Raw genomic sequence first — 13,621 nt, 5'->3', positions numbered from 1 at the left:
GGGACGTCATATGAGACCTACCAGACTTACAAATAACATGGATGTAACAATAGCGCCCCAAAAGTAGCAGTGGACTTATAGATCGCTTGCGGAGTCACACGGAAATCCATCCAACAGTTTGTTGACTGTGCTATGTGTCACGGGGTTGTGATGTGAGACTTTTGGACGGCTTCCAGTTCTCCGTTGACAAAGTAAACATTTGAAGGGTATAAGCAACGTAACCGTTAATGGAGACAATCCACCACTTGGACGTCTGACAGACGGTAATGTATAGCTAATCTCACGGAACAGCAGTAATGCTAAAGTTAGCATAGGCTTCAAACAAAGTTGACAACTCTTTCGTGATAGTATTAACGTGGTATGACGATGTCGAGTCGTTTCCTCAGCCGGACTCTCAGGCTGAGGTTCAGATGTGTTAAAGTTATCCTTTACGCTGTCGTAACAAGACAATACTAAACGGTACTATCATTACTAAACTCTGTTATACTTGGGTTTTCTTACAGGACTGAACTGTAAGGGAGCCATCAACAGATCAAAATCAGTAAATAATGGCAGTCACCAAGGATGCCAACGAGAGCACCCCTCTTTTGGACTCAGGTTCTGGAAATGTGAGAGCGTCACCCCCATCTGTTTTCCAGGGTAGAAGACTAGCATGTGCTGCTGTTTTGCTGGCAGAATCATTGGAAAGGATTGCATTCTATGGCATCACATCCAACCTTGTTCTCTTTTTAAATAGCAGCCCCTTTTTTTGGGAGGGCACACAAGCCAGCCAGGCTCCTCTGATGTTTATGGGGGTGACTTACCTGATATCTCCATTTGGAGGCTGGTTGGCAGATGCATACCTTGGAAAGTTTTGGACTATTGCCTCAAGTTTGATTTTATACTTTATTGGTATTCTATTTTTCCCATTAATTTCACATGACAACACAAGGGTAAATCTATGTGGAGAAGAGGCAGCATTTCCTGTACAGCCTGCTGAGTGTCTGAGTACCAACAGTACCCCTCCAAGCAACATCACTTGTCCCATTCGTGCACCGTATTGTGGCCCTGTAGTCTACAGTGGACTTTTTTTAATTGCATTGGGTGTGGGGACTGTCAAGTCAAACATCACTCCATTTGGTGCAGACCAGGTAATTATGAAAAGTATTGCATTGAGATGTAAATTTTTATTAAATTAAGAGTGCACGTATCAATCTCATCATTGTAATATCTACAAATGTGATATGTCTTCTGCCATGGACCTGTATAATTGGGAATGCAGTCTGACATGATGGAGTCAGACATGTGACGTGTACAGTACTTTCATCTTTACCATGAGGCTTCACTTAGACAGGCACATCCCTTTTTGCCATGGCCATTTAATTTTATTAGACACACTCAGCATACATGCACACCCATGAATCAAGAGCAATGCTTTATGTGATAAGAAGTGAAACATGTCTGCCATTTTGCTGAGAAAATGTCTCTTTACTCCAAACACGCATACAATCAGTTAAAAAATAATGAAATTTAACTGCAGGGTCCTTGTTTTGAAACAATACCACCAGCAATAAGAAAAAACTCGGGCTGGTAGGGCTCGATACCATTTTCTCTAAGCAGACTATGCTCATTGTTTTTTATGTTTGGGTCAGTGCTTTTCAGGGCAAAATTGGGTGGTGTTATTTCAAAATTGTTTTATTGATTTTATTTTTTTAACTTATGCATGGAACTTATTTTTCCATTCATTTTGCTCTTCCCATCTGAAAATGGTTCGTTCCACTCTCATCACAATTTGTGACACTCATATCAACTTAGAATGAATAAATGATCAATGTTATTTACAGTAATCATTAGCCTAGCTCATTGCCCCCCCAAATCTTTCCCCACCTTCCAGGCACTACTCAACTCATGATTGGGCATGGGACACAGGTGCAGGCTTGATCACCCTGTAGTTGGCCGCTTTTGATGAGGGTGTCTAGTGTTGAAAGGCTGAAACACCCACTGATTCAAAGGTACACCACCGATGATGTGTCCCAAAATTTACATCTTTCCCATGGCTGAGATAAAGTTCCCACATCACTCTCAACATCCACGCCTCATGTGATTACCATCTATTGGCAGAAAGGGCATTTCAATCAATTTTTGCAAAAATGGTGAGTAGCTATCAAGACAATGATCGCATGGTACCTTTGTTCCATTTGAGTGCATTTCTGAAAGTATAAAATACATAAGACTGTAAAGGTGCTCCGTGGAAATGTAATGTGCAGTCAGTATCATATCTCTCCAGAAGTTAATTGGGGCTGCGTTACACTGTATTTTCCCCATATATATGAGACACATCCACTTTATCACATATAGATAAAATCTATTTCCTCCCCAGGATAACTGCTTGCGTATTGAATTTATTGCATTTTTGTTGTTCTTTATGCTTTCACCACGAGTTTCTAAATAATTTTTACATTTCACAGATAAGAAGTCAAAAGTTATTATGCAGCTGATGTTTTAATAGTACAGTCATCCCTTGTCACATCGCGGTTTGAATTTTGGGGCTTTACTCAATCAGGGTTTTTCAAAATAAATTAATAAATCGTGCTGTTTTGTGGTTGAATATGGCCTATTATTAGGCAAAAACATGCATATTTAAGCAAATTGTACATATTTTTTGCCTAAATTAAGCATTTTCAAGCACAAAAGTGGCTAAATGAACTAATAGAGGCACAATAATAATAACGTAATAATAATAACAAAGGCTACTGTTGCGGCCATAACTCATGTCAAGCTAAAACTCAACTCTGAACCCCTGACATCTGGAACACATTTATTGTAACACGTACAGTAACAGTACAAGTTTTATATATGTCTTAAATGGCTTATTTTCTTTGATTATATCTACTATATTTGGTAATAAAGGTAACTATTGGGGTGTTATTGTATGTATAGAGGGCTCTCATGTCAAAAAACATATTTAGAAGGTCATAAATAGGATTTCAATGCTCTAACTACGGAAATGTTTGAGTTATAAATGAAGAATCCTACTTTGCAGAAATTCACTTATCACGGTCGGGCCTGGAACCACTTAACCCCGATGAACGAGGGATCACTGTATTTGTTTTTAGAAATTTAAAATTGTATTTTTTTAACAAGATTTTGAGTTTAATCTCAACATTATTAGAGTTTACACTGATCTGATCAGCATGATTGAATCGGCTGCTAATTAGCACATTCTGTGAAATCAGATATACTGTCTAATTTACAAATTGTATTAATAATAAACAAGCCGTCAGATGCACCGTCCAATATTTTGAATGAAACAGCGGTGAAGCAGTGCGGAGCTTCTTCGTAGTGTATGAAACAGATAAACCACACGCCACCTGCAATCTGTCTGTCTTTATTTAGAATGCTATATCCGAGCTATACAAAAGGTGCAAAGAGAAAGTGCCAGCAGCTTAAAACAGTGCAGTGTGATCATACATGACACTTCTGTTTTTTTAGAAGGTTTATTGAGAAACTGGAACAGGTTACTTGCAGCCGTAAAGGGACTGTTTGCAACTGTTACGTGGCTGCCTAGAGAACGCGAGCTTTCCAGTGTGCTGCAAACATTATACCCTGCCCTCTTCCTGCTTTGAGCATGTAAGATACCAGTCATCTCATTAGGGCCAAACAACAATAAATTTGTAAGTGTGAAAAATATGTGTATTTTTTCAATCTGTTCTGATAAAGCAGTAATGGTAACATGCTATTTGGTGGTGTTCTTATATTTCTTGGTTTAAAATAATGTAATACTGAGCCAGTTGCAAACAGTCCCTTTACGCCAACAACAGCACACAAGTACGAAATTGTAACTGGCAGACTCCTGAGTCGGCACTGTCGTGGGCAGCAAATACAGCACACGGCATGCTTGTTATCCACCAATCACATGCCATTGTTACTACATGGTACTCGTGAGGTGCCTTCACTGACTGAAAAAAAACAAAGTGAATAACGTTGTGACTGAACATGAATTGTTTTGTGGGATTTATTATTTTTTGCCCAGTGGAACTTCAGTTTAAAATAATGTGATGTGGTACACACGTTTTACAATGAAAATGATTGGTTTCTGTCCAATAGGTCAAAGACAGAGGACCAGAGGCCACGCGCAGATTCTTCAACTGGTTCTACTGGTGCATCAATTTGGGAGCCATCCTGTCACTGGGGGGTGTGGCCTACATCCAGCAGAATATCAGCTTTGAGCTTGGCTACATCATTCCGACTGCGTGCCTTGGGATTTCCTTCCTTGTGTTTCTCCTGGGCCGCACAGTCTTCATCACCAAGCCTGCTGATGGCAGTGCTTTCACAGATATGTTCAAGATACTGAGCTTCGCTTGTTGTTCCTCAAAACCCAAGGAGCCTAACTCGCTTCGGTGAGACATAATCGTTTGTCTGTGAGCTTTTTCACGTAGTTATTAACAATATGCATGACTGACTCATATTGTGGTGTATTGCAATGTATTTGTGTTGGTGGGTTGTTGGGGGGGTGACGACATTATGCAGTTTGCATAATTGGCCATGACGCATTTCCTACATGGACACTGGACACTGGGAGACTCAAAAATTGAGTAAAAACATGAAAAGCAAAACAAGTATGTTTAGAATTGCAAATTAACTTGCTCCTGTCACCTTTTTTGTCATTTTTTTATGTCACATAAAACATTTTAGATGCTTTTAGATGGGGTAGGGGCCCACGGCAGGATCCGCTGCTTGTTGACAAGAGTGATACGTGCTTTCATGTCAGTCTCCAAAAGTGTCCAATAAGATTAAAAAAAAAGTTGCTAGTCGCCTTTTTGAAAAAGAGTAGCGTATGGGAGAGCGTATTGCATTACCAAGGGTTACCAAGCAAGCCTTGCGGTGTGTAGATTAGCGGTGTAAGATTTTATGTTTGTTTGTGTGTAGGTGGTTATTTGGATGTCCTCCTATGTCAGCTTCTCTGGCAGAGATGAGGTGTGTGAAAAAGCAGCGTTACGATCCATACTGCTATCTGCTCTATGGAGTTGTAACAACGGTACATTCCCAGACAGTCCCTTTTATAATGTGTTTATGAGCAAGGGCAAACAGGTACAGCGAAATCTATTTGTGCCGGTCCAAATTCATACAACACTTTATTGCTATGTTACAAATAACTGCAGTGGGGACTGTAATGTAAGCAAAGCAAATAATGTCTCATCTACAGTTTATGCACATGAGAGTGCTTTTTCAGAATAACACAGGCAGATTGGTGTAAACCACATGTGTCAAACTGATGTGGCCATGAAAGCCTGAGAATAATGTGTGTCAATAATGTATTTCACCTTCTTCCTTCTAAATGAATGATCATGCAACATAAATATTGGGATGTCTGCTTGTCACCTTGACATTCTCACTTCACTTCTCATTTCAAAGCAAGTTATCCATCAATTTGTTGGTAAAAATATAATAATTAAATTCATGGGCTATTGTATAATATCATGAGGTTATATTCATATTTAAATTAATATATATTGACAGTTAGAAGTGGCCCTCTGAGTGCAGCCATAGCCGTGTGAAGATGACTTTTACACACCTGGTGTAGAACCTTTGTCTTATAGCTCATTTGATCCCCCTGTATCCCGGTCCATTTTTATATCCTGTAGTAGTATGTTATTTCAAGGTGCTTCCACTTGACTAGCTCAAAACTGTCCAAAAACTGACACTGTATATTTAAAGTGGCCCAATTATACTGTCCTTATTAAAACATTTTCTCCAGAGATGAGGATTATAGGCTTTATAGTATAATGTTGCTTTCGTATCTCTAGAAGTGCTGTTATTTAAGGGCACGTAAGATGTTCTCCAAAAGACAGAATAAGCCTCTCACTTGATGAGTTGGTATAGCTTAAATCATTGTTAATTATTTTGGTCATTTCATGCTGTCAGTCCCACTTGAGATCTAATTTCTATACTTTTCGTTTTTCTTCAGAAGCAGTAAACCAGCACTATTGGATGGTGCCAAAGTGACCTATGGAGGAAAATTTGCAGAAGAAAAAGTGGAGGAAGTGAAATCCCTGGTGAAAATCCTGCCTGTTTTCTTAGCCCTTATTCCATACTGGACGGTGTATTTTCAGGTACCGGTAAATCATCTATGACTTTATGAGACATGTTTCATGTCATTGCATCCAAAGAGTCATAACATAAGCAGATGTAGACATAAGCATGGGTTATAACTATCAATGTCAACTTAAAGTGAAGTCTTTAACACTGCAGTACTAATCTCCTTATTGTGTTGCAGATGCAGACAACATATGTTCTACAAGGGCTCCATCTGAAAATTCCTGATGCTGCTGCAAATAGCACTATTGACACCCACAAGGTAACTAAGAACTGGCCATTTTCATTTTTTAAAATCATGTCTTTGTATTCTGATATGTATGTATGTGTCAACTATGGAACGATATAATTTATCGGTCGTTAAAAATCAGCTGAGTCAAATTACGTGTTGATTAATCACATCTTGAAGCAACTGAGGCAAAACGGTGTGCAATACTTGGCTGCTGCCAGCAGAGGCGCTGGGCCGCATAATTCTGAGCAGTATAGACCCCCGCTTTTCACTTGGGATTACGTTCCAAGTTCACCAGACGCGCAATTAACGTACACATGTCATGTTTGACCCTCGGCCCACACCGTAGTTTGAGGAAGTAGCAGTGACTGTGGCGCCACAAGTGGGAACAAATATGAAGCAGAAAAGGGTATTTTCATTGGTAAATTTAGCTTCAAAGCCCTAGCAGATGGCTCTCACAACAAGACCAAAGTTATTTGTATCTACTGTCGCTGTGATTGGAATTGTCACAGACCACGTCGACCTGCCAGAGAAGCGAGAAGGTAGGCTACTGAAGCACTGCCGGCACTTCCCTACTGTCACCCATACAGGTGCACCATGGCACATGAGTGTTCCAACGAATGAGTGCCTTTTTAGATGCCAGCCGTCCTGGGCTGATTCTTTGCCCTGAACTGCGAGACAAAATTTGGGTACGAGCCGCTAGTTAACGGCAGCCCGAGACAATGGCTGAAGAGCCACCAGCACTAGCATTAGCTAGCATTCGTACTACACTAGCTAGTCATCAGTACATTGGCAAAACACACACATCACAGTGATCCAATCCATCTTATTTATCATGTGTTGTGAAAACTAAGTCAGGAACAACATCAAATATAAAACACGAAATGAATACAGAGCCACCATCCCCCAGCACGAGCCCGGACCTGTCTTCCAGAGAGGCCGTGCACCGAACAAACACGCACACTAGCACGCAATAAGGTCATGAAATCTTTAAAAACCTTTATGCGTTCCCAGAAAAAGGGTAAAAATACAGTATAGCAGTCCATCTGTACGGCATGGGACAACAGTTAAAGGTGTGTTCAAGGACCGTTAAAAAAGTGGCACAAAATGCAGCTTGCATTAAACATGCAAAAACTGGGGGATTTCGAAATGAATAAATAATAGCCCATATTTCCAAAATGTATGTCCCTTTACATCAAATTTTATGTAGTTTTGTAGTTGCGTAGCAAATCGTTGACCACAAAGAGATTTACATCCTATTCTCATCCTCAAACCTATTTCTGACTACAATTAAGTGTGATTAATTATGAGTTAACTATGGGCAAAACATGATTAATCATGATTAATTTTTTTATTCTATTGACAGCTGTAGTTATCACGAATTGAGAAATTATTACAGATTTATGGTGAATGATGTATTTTCCACAGGAAAAAAAGATCTATTTTCAGAGAGGACAAAAAATGTACCAAAAATCCGCAAATGCTGAATCGCGAATTTGCTGGGAGCTACTGTATATCAATAATATAACTTTTTCATATAAAAATATTTTTAAATAACAATAATTTCCCAATAAATTGATCACCTTAAATCATTTGGAGTGTAGTGTTGCCTGCAAAAAGTAGGTCTGAACTATATTGTTTCATGTGTGGCGCTAAGGCAGTCAATCAGTGACACAGTGACAGTGGTAGGTAACAGCTGGAGGCTGTGGCAAAGGTTGGTAATGCCTTGGAGATTAAGTCAGAACTTTACTTAACACACTAATACCTTGCAGATTAGCAACCTGTCTGTGATTGGAACGCTCCACAACAGTGCCTCCCTCCGATGGCCTCCGATTAGTTTGCCTAGTACTGTATACCTGTGTTTCGCTTTGTAGGCCGAGTTGTTACAGGTTATAATGATGACGTCACCTCCGTTACATCCTTTGTGATGCATTAGAATGTGCAGGGAATTGTACAATATACAGCATAAAAGTTGGGCTTTAAACAGGCACAGCTCTTGTAATAGTAATAGCAAATTTAACTGATAATGGGAATGTATGTGTGGTCTGCCTTATACTTTATTTCACAAAAACAGGAATTTGAAACAGGAAGTATTTCATTTTCTCTGACTGTATTGGAACTAACCTATCATCTTATTTTCTTTACCCACATATTTTATACTTACTATCAAGAATCTCTGTTATCTTAAACTTTGAAACTCAAAAACGAAACTGTTGCCCATCTTGACGCTCCACATCATAAGGGAAATGCTGCAATGTTTTTACTTCCTCACTTGACACAACTGAACAAAGTTATTTTCTTCAAGGAGACAGAGCACACTAAAAATATGAAGTTGCGTTGTAAGAGAGTGAATCCTTGATCATATCTGACATTACATTTTATTTACATTTCATTTATATTATATTTCAAGATAAAAACAATTATGTGTGTCTCCTCTTTTTATGAAATGTGGCTTGAAAGGGCTTTGTACAATAGTACGTAAATTGTTATATAAGGGTTCCTACGCAAGTATGGAAAAGAATGGAATTTCATTTCTGTAAATTTCCAGGTCTGTAAAAGTACGGAAAATGGAAACTTGAGTATGGAAAAATATTCATGTTTCCAAGACTGTTACCACTGCCTTTTTTTCTAAAAGATAAAATTATGAATAATAATAATAATAATAATAATAATAATAATAATAATAAAGAAATGGCGCTTGCTAGGGCAGCTGAGATGTCTGTGTGAGAGTACACAGTAGGCGACACATTCCGGAAAACATTTAGGAAGATTCAGCCCTCGGCTCTTATCCTCTCCAAACCCTTGTATGAGCTACATTACCTAGCTATAATCTCCTGGAAATTATATGGTGACACAATGGCATACATATCCAGAATAATGAAAACAAGTGATTCATTCCATAATATATTAACATGATGTTAGGGCTGCAACTAATGATTATTTTCTTAGTCAATTAATCTGAAGCTTTTTGTAATCGAGTAATTGGTTAATGGATGAATCATCAGTTCATCGATTAATTGTTGCCGCTCTAATGATACATTCATTTACAGTCTTGAAAAAGTATGGAATTTAGAAATGTGAAATCCATATGAAACTTGTGTATATTGATTTATTAAGCCGCCGCTGATTGCATTACGTGAGGACACTTCCCTCAAACCGTGAATTGTGGCGCATTACTGAGCGAATCCAATAACTGAAACAACAAGGAACATAACAGTCTATAAATAGATATCCTGTAATGTGTGTTCCCTTGCAGTTTTCATAGATACAATAGAATATAAAATCAGATAGTCGTTATGTGTCCCCATCGTTGTTTCACAGAACCCACGCCTTCATGAATATATATGCATGAGTACAGTATGATGGGGGCAATTTGTCATTTTTTTTTACCTTTTGCAGTAGATAGAATGCACTTTCAGCCATGTGCAGACTGTTAGTAGGTACAGTGTGATTTTAAGCACACATTGCTACAAATTAGCAAAATAGATTATGTTAATTACAAACATTTTGAGTTTTTTTAAAGACTCACCATTAATCCATCCATCCATTTTCTATACCGCTTCATCCTCATTAGGGTCGCGGGGGCATGCTGGAGCCTATCCCAGCTGACTTCGGGCGACAGGCGGGGTACACCCTGAACTGGTCGCCAGCCAATCGCAGGGCACATATAGACAAACAACCATTCACACTCACATTCATACCTATGGACAATTTAGAGTCGCCAATTAACCTCACCTGCATGTTTTTGGGAATGTGGGAGGAAGCCTGAGTGCCTGGAGAATCACCATTAATCGAGTTTGTCATTTTTATTTTACCACATAATATACAGTATGTCCTCTCTATTAAATTATCTGCTAGGATATGATTTACCACCACCATCTCACTTTCTGGTTATTGTATTTTACTAAATCTGAGAGTCAGACAAAGATGTTAAATAAAACGTACCTCGCGGTTGTGAGGTGGTTACTTTCTATTTTTACATCTCTGGTTGTTTTTTGTCAAATTTGGAAAATAAGGATTGTTAAATGTCTTGCTCCAGTTGTTATAGTTTCTTTCTTATACTAGAAAAAAATGACTTGGCCTCAATGCTTTCAATCTCAAATCAAACACCACCTAATCTGAATGTGCTTTTCCTTTTTCCAGATGTTTAATCCAATTTAGATGTCCCTGTGACATACGCAAGTATGCTAAACCATAGCTATACCAGGACATCAAATGGCATGTGCAATTTGACAACATTTTAAGGGATTTGTGGTGTCTTTGCTCATATAAAGAATGCACACTTGTAGACTGACTTTTCTTTAAAAAGCACTTGATTGTCTGATTGAGAAGACCAAAATTAATTATTTTCTTCTGTTAAACTTTGTGAAAATGCAGCTAGATGTGTTTTAATTTTATTTTTCAGTCACATTTGGCTTTCACCACCTGGGGGTGCCAAAGTAACAGCAAGTCAAAAGTGCAAAGGCAGACAGACACACACACACACACACACACACACATTCAACTGGGTTAGAATTTGCAGACATTCTCCATAGTGTTCACGCTTTATTGCTTTTTGTACAGTTTTATCTCATCTATTTCCTATGACTCCTCTAGATGACGTTCCACTTCCCTGCAGCATGGCTCACCATGTTTGATGCGGTGCTCATCCTCATGCTGATTCCTCTTAAGGACAAAGTGGTGGACCCTATTCTGAAACGTCGTGGCCTGCTGCCCTCTTCTCTGAAGAGGATTGCAGTGGGGATGTTCTTTGTCATGTGGTCGGCTGTGGCAGCGGGTGAGTACACAAACAGCGATGTCCTCTGTGCACTCCCTTTTAAATTGGCCAGACAAACAAGGAGAGAACAAAGTCAGGGATCTTTTGTCATGTATTCAAGGTAACAGACAATGTGGCCCAGACATACAGGGTGACGCCCTGGGTATTTTTTTCTTCGTAGTGGAGCTTGGACACCTCATTGTTATGACCTGAAAGACTGCACCAATGCCACTGAATCATTTTTTTATTTCATCCTCTGGCGGCCAGCCTTATGGGGCAGCAGCGGCATTGATACAGTACAAGCAGAGTAGATCTCCGCTATGAGCTGGGGTTACGGTCCAAGACTACCCATGAATGGCGAAAAACAACAAGTAATTGAGACGGCCATAAAAATGCATATTTTTGATACATGGCTCACTTTCCCCCCTCCCAACCCTCTTTCTTGTTGACATCGCCCCATTCCTCCGATCGCAGATCAGTATTTGCAATAAAAGTGACTTACTAAATGAAAGTATAAAATGTATCGGTACTCACCACTAATGAATGATAATGTAACGATAACAAACAGATGGAATCTGAGTCACAGTGTAGCCTTTAGCCTGGTGGTTAGGCTAGTGCTAGAGAAGGCGTTTCTCCAAAGCCACTTCTATATAATCCACACTATTTGCCTGTTGTAATTCCAGTAATAACTGACGATCATCAACTTGTGTTGAATTTTGAGGTTGGATTTAGTGTTGAAGCTTGTGCTTCATTCACTTGCATCTCACAGCACACAATGGTGCGTTTAAGGACTGCCCAACAAATGCATCAATGGTTGATGAAAAAACATCAGTGAAGCATACGGTGAAAGAGATGTTTCAACATTTGAAGAAAAAAATTAATAAAATAAAAAAGTATTTATTGACCAAAAATGCTGAATGCTGAATCACGAATATGCGGGGATACACTGTGCACTAAACTAAAATGCTTGAAAGAGACAAGACGATAATAGGCAGAAAGTAAACAATGAGAATCAATGCACATTCTTTTTTTGACTTGACCTCTTTTCTCAACACTACCATAAAGAGAAGCACCTTCTGTGGTGAATGAGCGTTAACACATTTCCTGCACATCTTAAAACTGTAGTATTTCAATTTAGCAGTTTTGGTATTTCATTAATTGATTTTTCACCACTTATCCTGTTAAGTGCCATGGGCCACATATAGACAGACAACCATCCACACTGATTTAGAATCTTCAACTAACCTAACATACTGTATATGTTTTAGACTGTGGAAGGACACACAGAGAGGTCCAATCTTCAACAGTTGTGGCAGTTTCATTCTTAGAGTACCGTAATTATTTTAATGTTTCCATGGAATCATCATTATGTAGAAAAAAGCATTCAAGAGTTGGTCTCCATCCCCATTTTCCTCTCTTGTCCAAATTCTTCATCCTACCAAGTCATTTTGGACCACTGTATGCTTCCAACTGGGTGAGAACAGTTTGGTGAAAGCCTTTTTCTATTCCAACATGGCCATGCCCCGGTGTAAAAAGCGATAAAAAGCGATAAAGCAATAAAGGTATGCTTGAGTGAGTTGAGTTGAGTGAACCTGCAGAGAACCATAGCGTCAAGGCTCCAATTTCCGCATGTTTGGGATGACCTAGAATAGAGATGACAAGCCTTTTTATCAGGTTCTTCTGAATCAATCGACAAAAAATCCCATAGACACACTTCAACAGCTTGTGAAATGTGACTGTTATAACTGCAAAGGGGAAACCAACTGTATTTTCATTTATTTTCACTTCCTTTTGGCACAGTGGCTGATAAATGCTTTTGTCTAATCTGTACATCATGGCAAGCACTGAACCCACTAGAGAATACAGTTGCAGTTTACTTTACTTTAACCACTCAACAATGTGTGTGCGATCAACAAAAATATTTTAAATGCCATGAATTTCTGTCTGTACCTCCAACAGAATTGGATACATTAATGATAGTATGAAGCGTTCAGTCATAATTAAATATAGCTTCGTCATCTTCAACCTCATTACATCTTTTGGGAGGCTAACATTCAGTTTTCCTGCAGGGTTAAAGGCAGGTTTTATGTACATATAATATACTATGTGTGGAGGAAGCACAATCAAAGATCATTGAGCACCCACCAATTGGTGCATCTCCTGATACAAGAAATGACAACTCATTCACAAACTCTGCTGATTGGATCTGAATGGATGCGTGTTACTTATGTGGTGATGCTATCACATCATTGCTTTGCATTGCTTTCCTTTACTTTTCTTGCAAAAGAAGTCAAATAATTTAGATATTTGCTCACATGAACAAGCCTCAATTTTTTTCAAATTGAGTGACTACCCCCTCTCTGAGCCAAGCGTCAAGACATTGCGTCACGTGGTGAAGCTCTCTTCATTAATGAGTAACTGAGAAAGCGGGATATTTCTTAATATAAAATAGAAATGTATACATACGACATATGATAAATGAATTACTTCCTGTAGTGGTATGTTCTATGAAAGACTACATTAGACTATAATGGTATAAAGCATAGGAGGACAATCTAAAC

At 38.9% G+C, this 13,621-nt stretch overlaps 1 protein-coding gene across 2 annotated transcripts in view; it reads left to right on the top strand.

Annotated features, from left to right (window-relative positions):
• Nucleotides 1–13,621, top strand: part of slc15a4 (solute carrier family 15 member 4) — a 46,748-nt gene that overhangs the window by 498 nt on the left and 32,629 nt on the right. Inside the window, exons 1-6 of one of the 2 annotated variants that reach the window (XM_054772627.1) lie at nt 114–263; nt 504–1,130; nt 4,087–4,379; nt 5,948–6,092; nt 6,257–6,337; nt 10,901–11,081. In XM_054772627.1, the coding sequence (XP_054628602.1) occupies nt 549–1,130; nt 4,087–4,379; nt 5,948–6,092; nt 6,257–6,337; nt 10,901–11,081 (1,282 nt within the window). In that variant the 5' untranslated portion in view covers nt 114–263; nt 504–548. Of the gene's footprint in view, nt 1–113; nt 264–503; nt 1,131–4,086; nt 4,380–5,947; nt 6,093–6,256; nt 6,338–10,900; nt 11,082–13,621 lie in introns of those variants that run through there. The other variant, XM_054772628.1, reaches the window with a different exon arrangement.

Source organism: Dunckerocampus dactyliophorus, chromosome 4 (assembly GCF_027744805.1).
Source record: "Dunckerocampus dactyliophorus isolate RoL2022-P2 chromosome 4, RoL_Ddac_1.1, whole genome shotgun sequence".
In the NCBI taxonomy this organism is placed as follows: domain Eukaryota; kingdom Metazoa; phylum Chordata; class Actinopteri; order Syngnathiformes; family Syngnathidae; genus Dunckerocampus; species Dunckerocampus dactyliophorus.
This window is presented reverse-complemented; position numbering and strand designations above follow the sequence as displayed.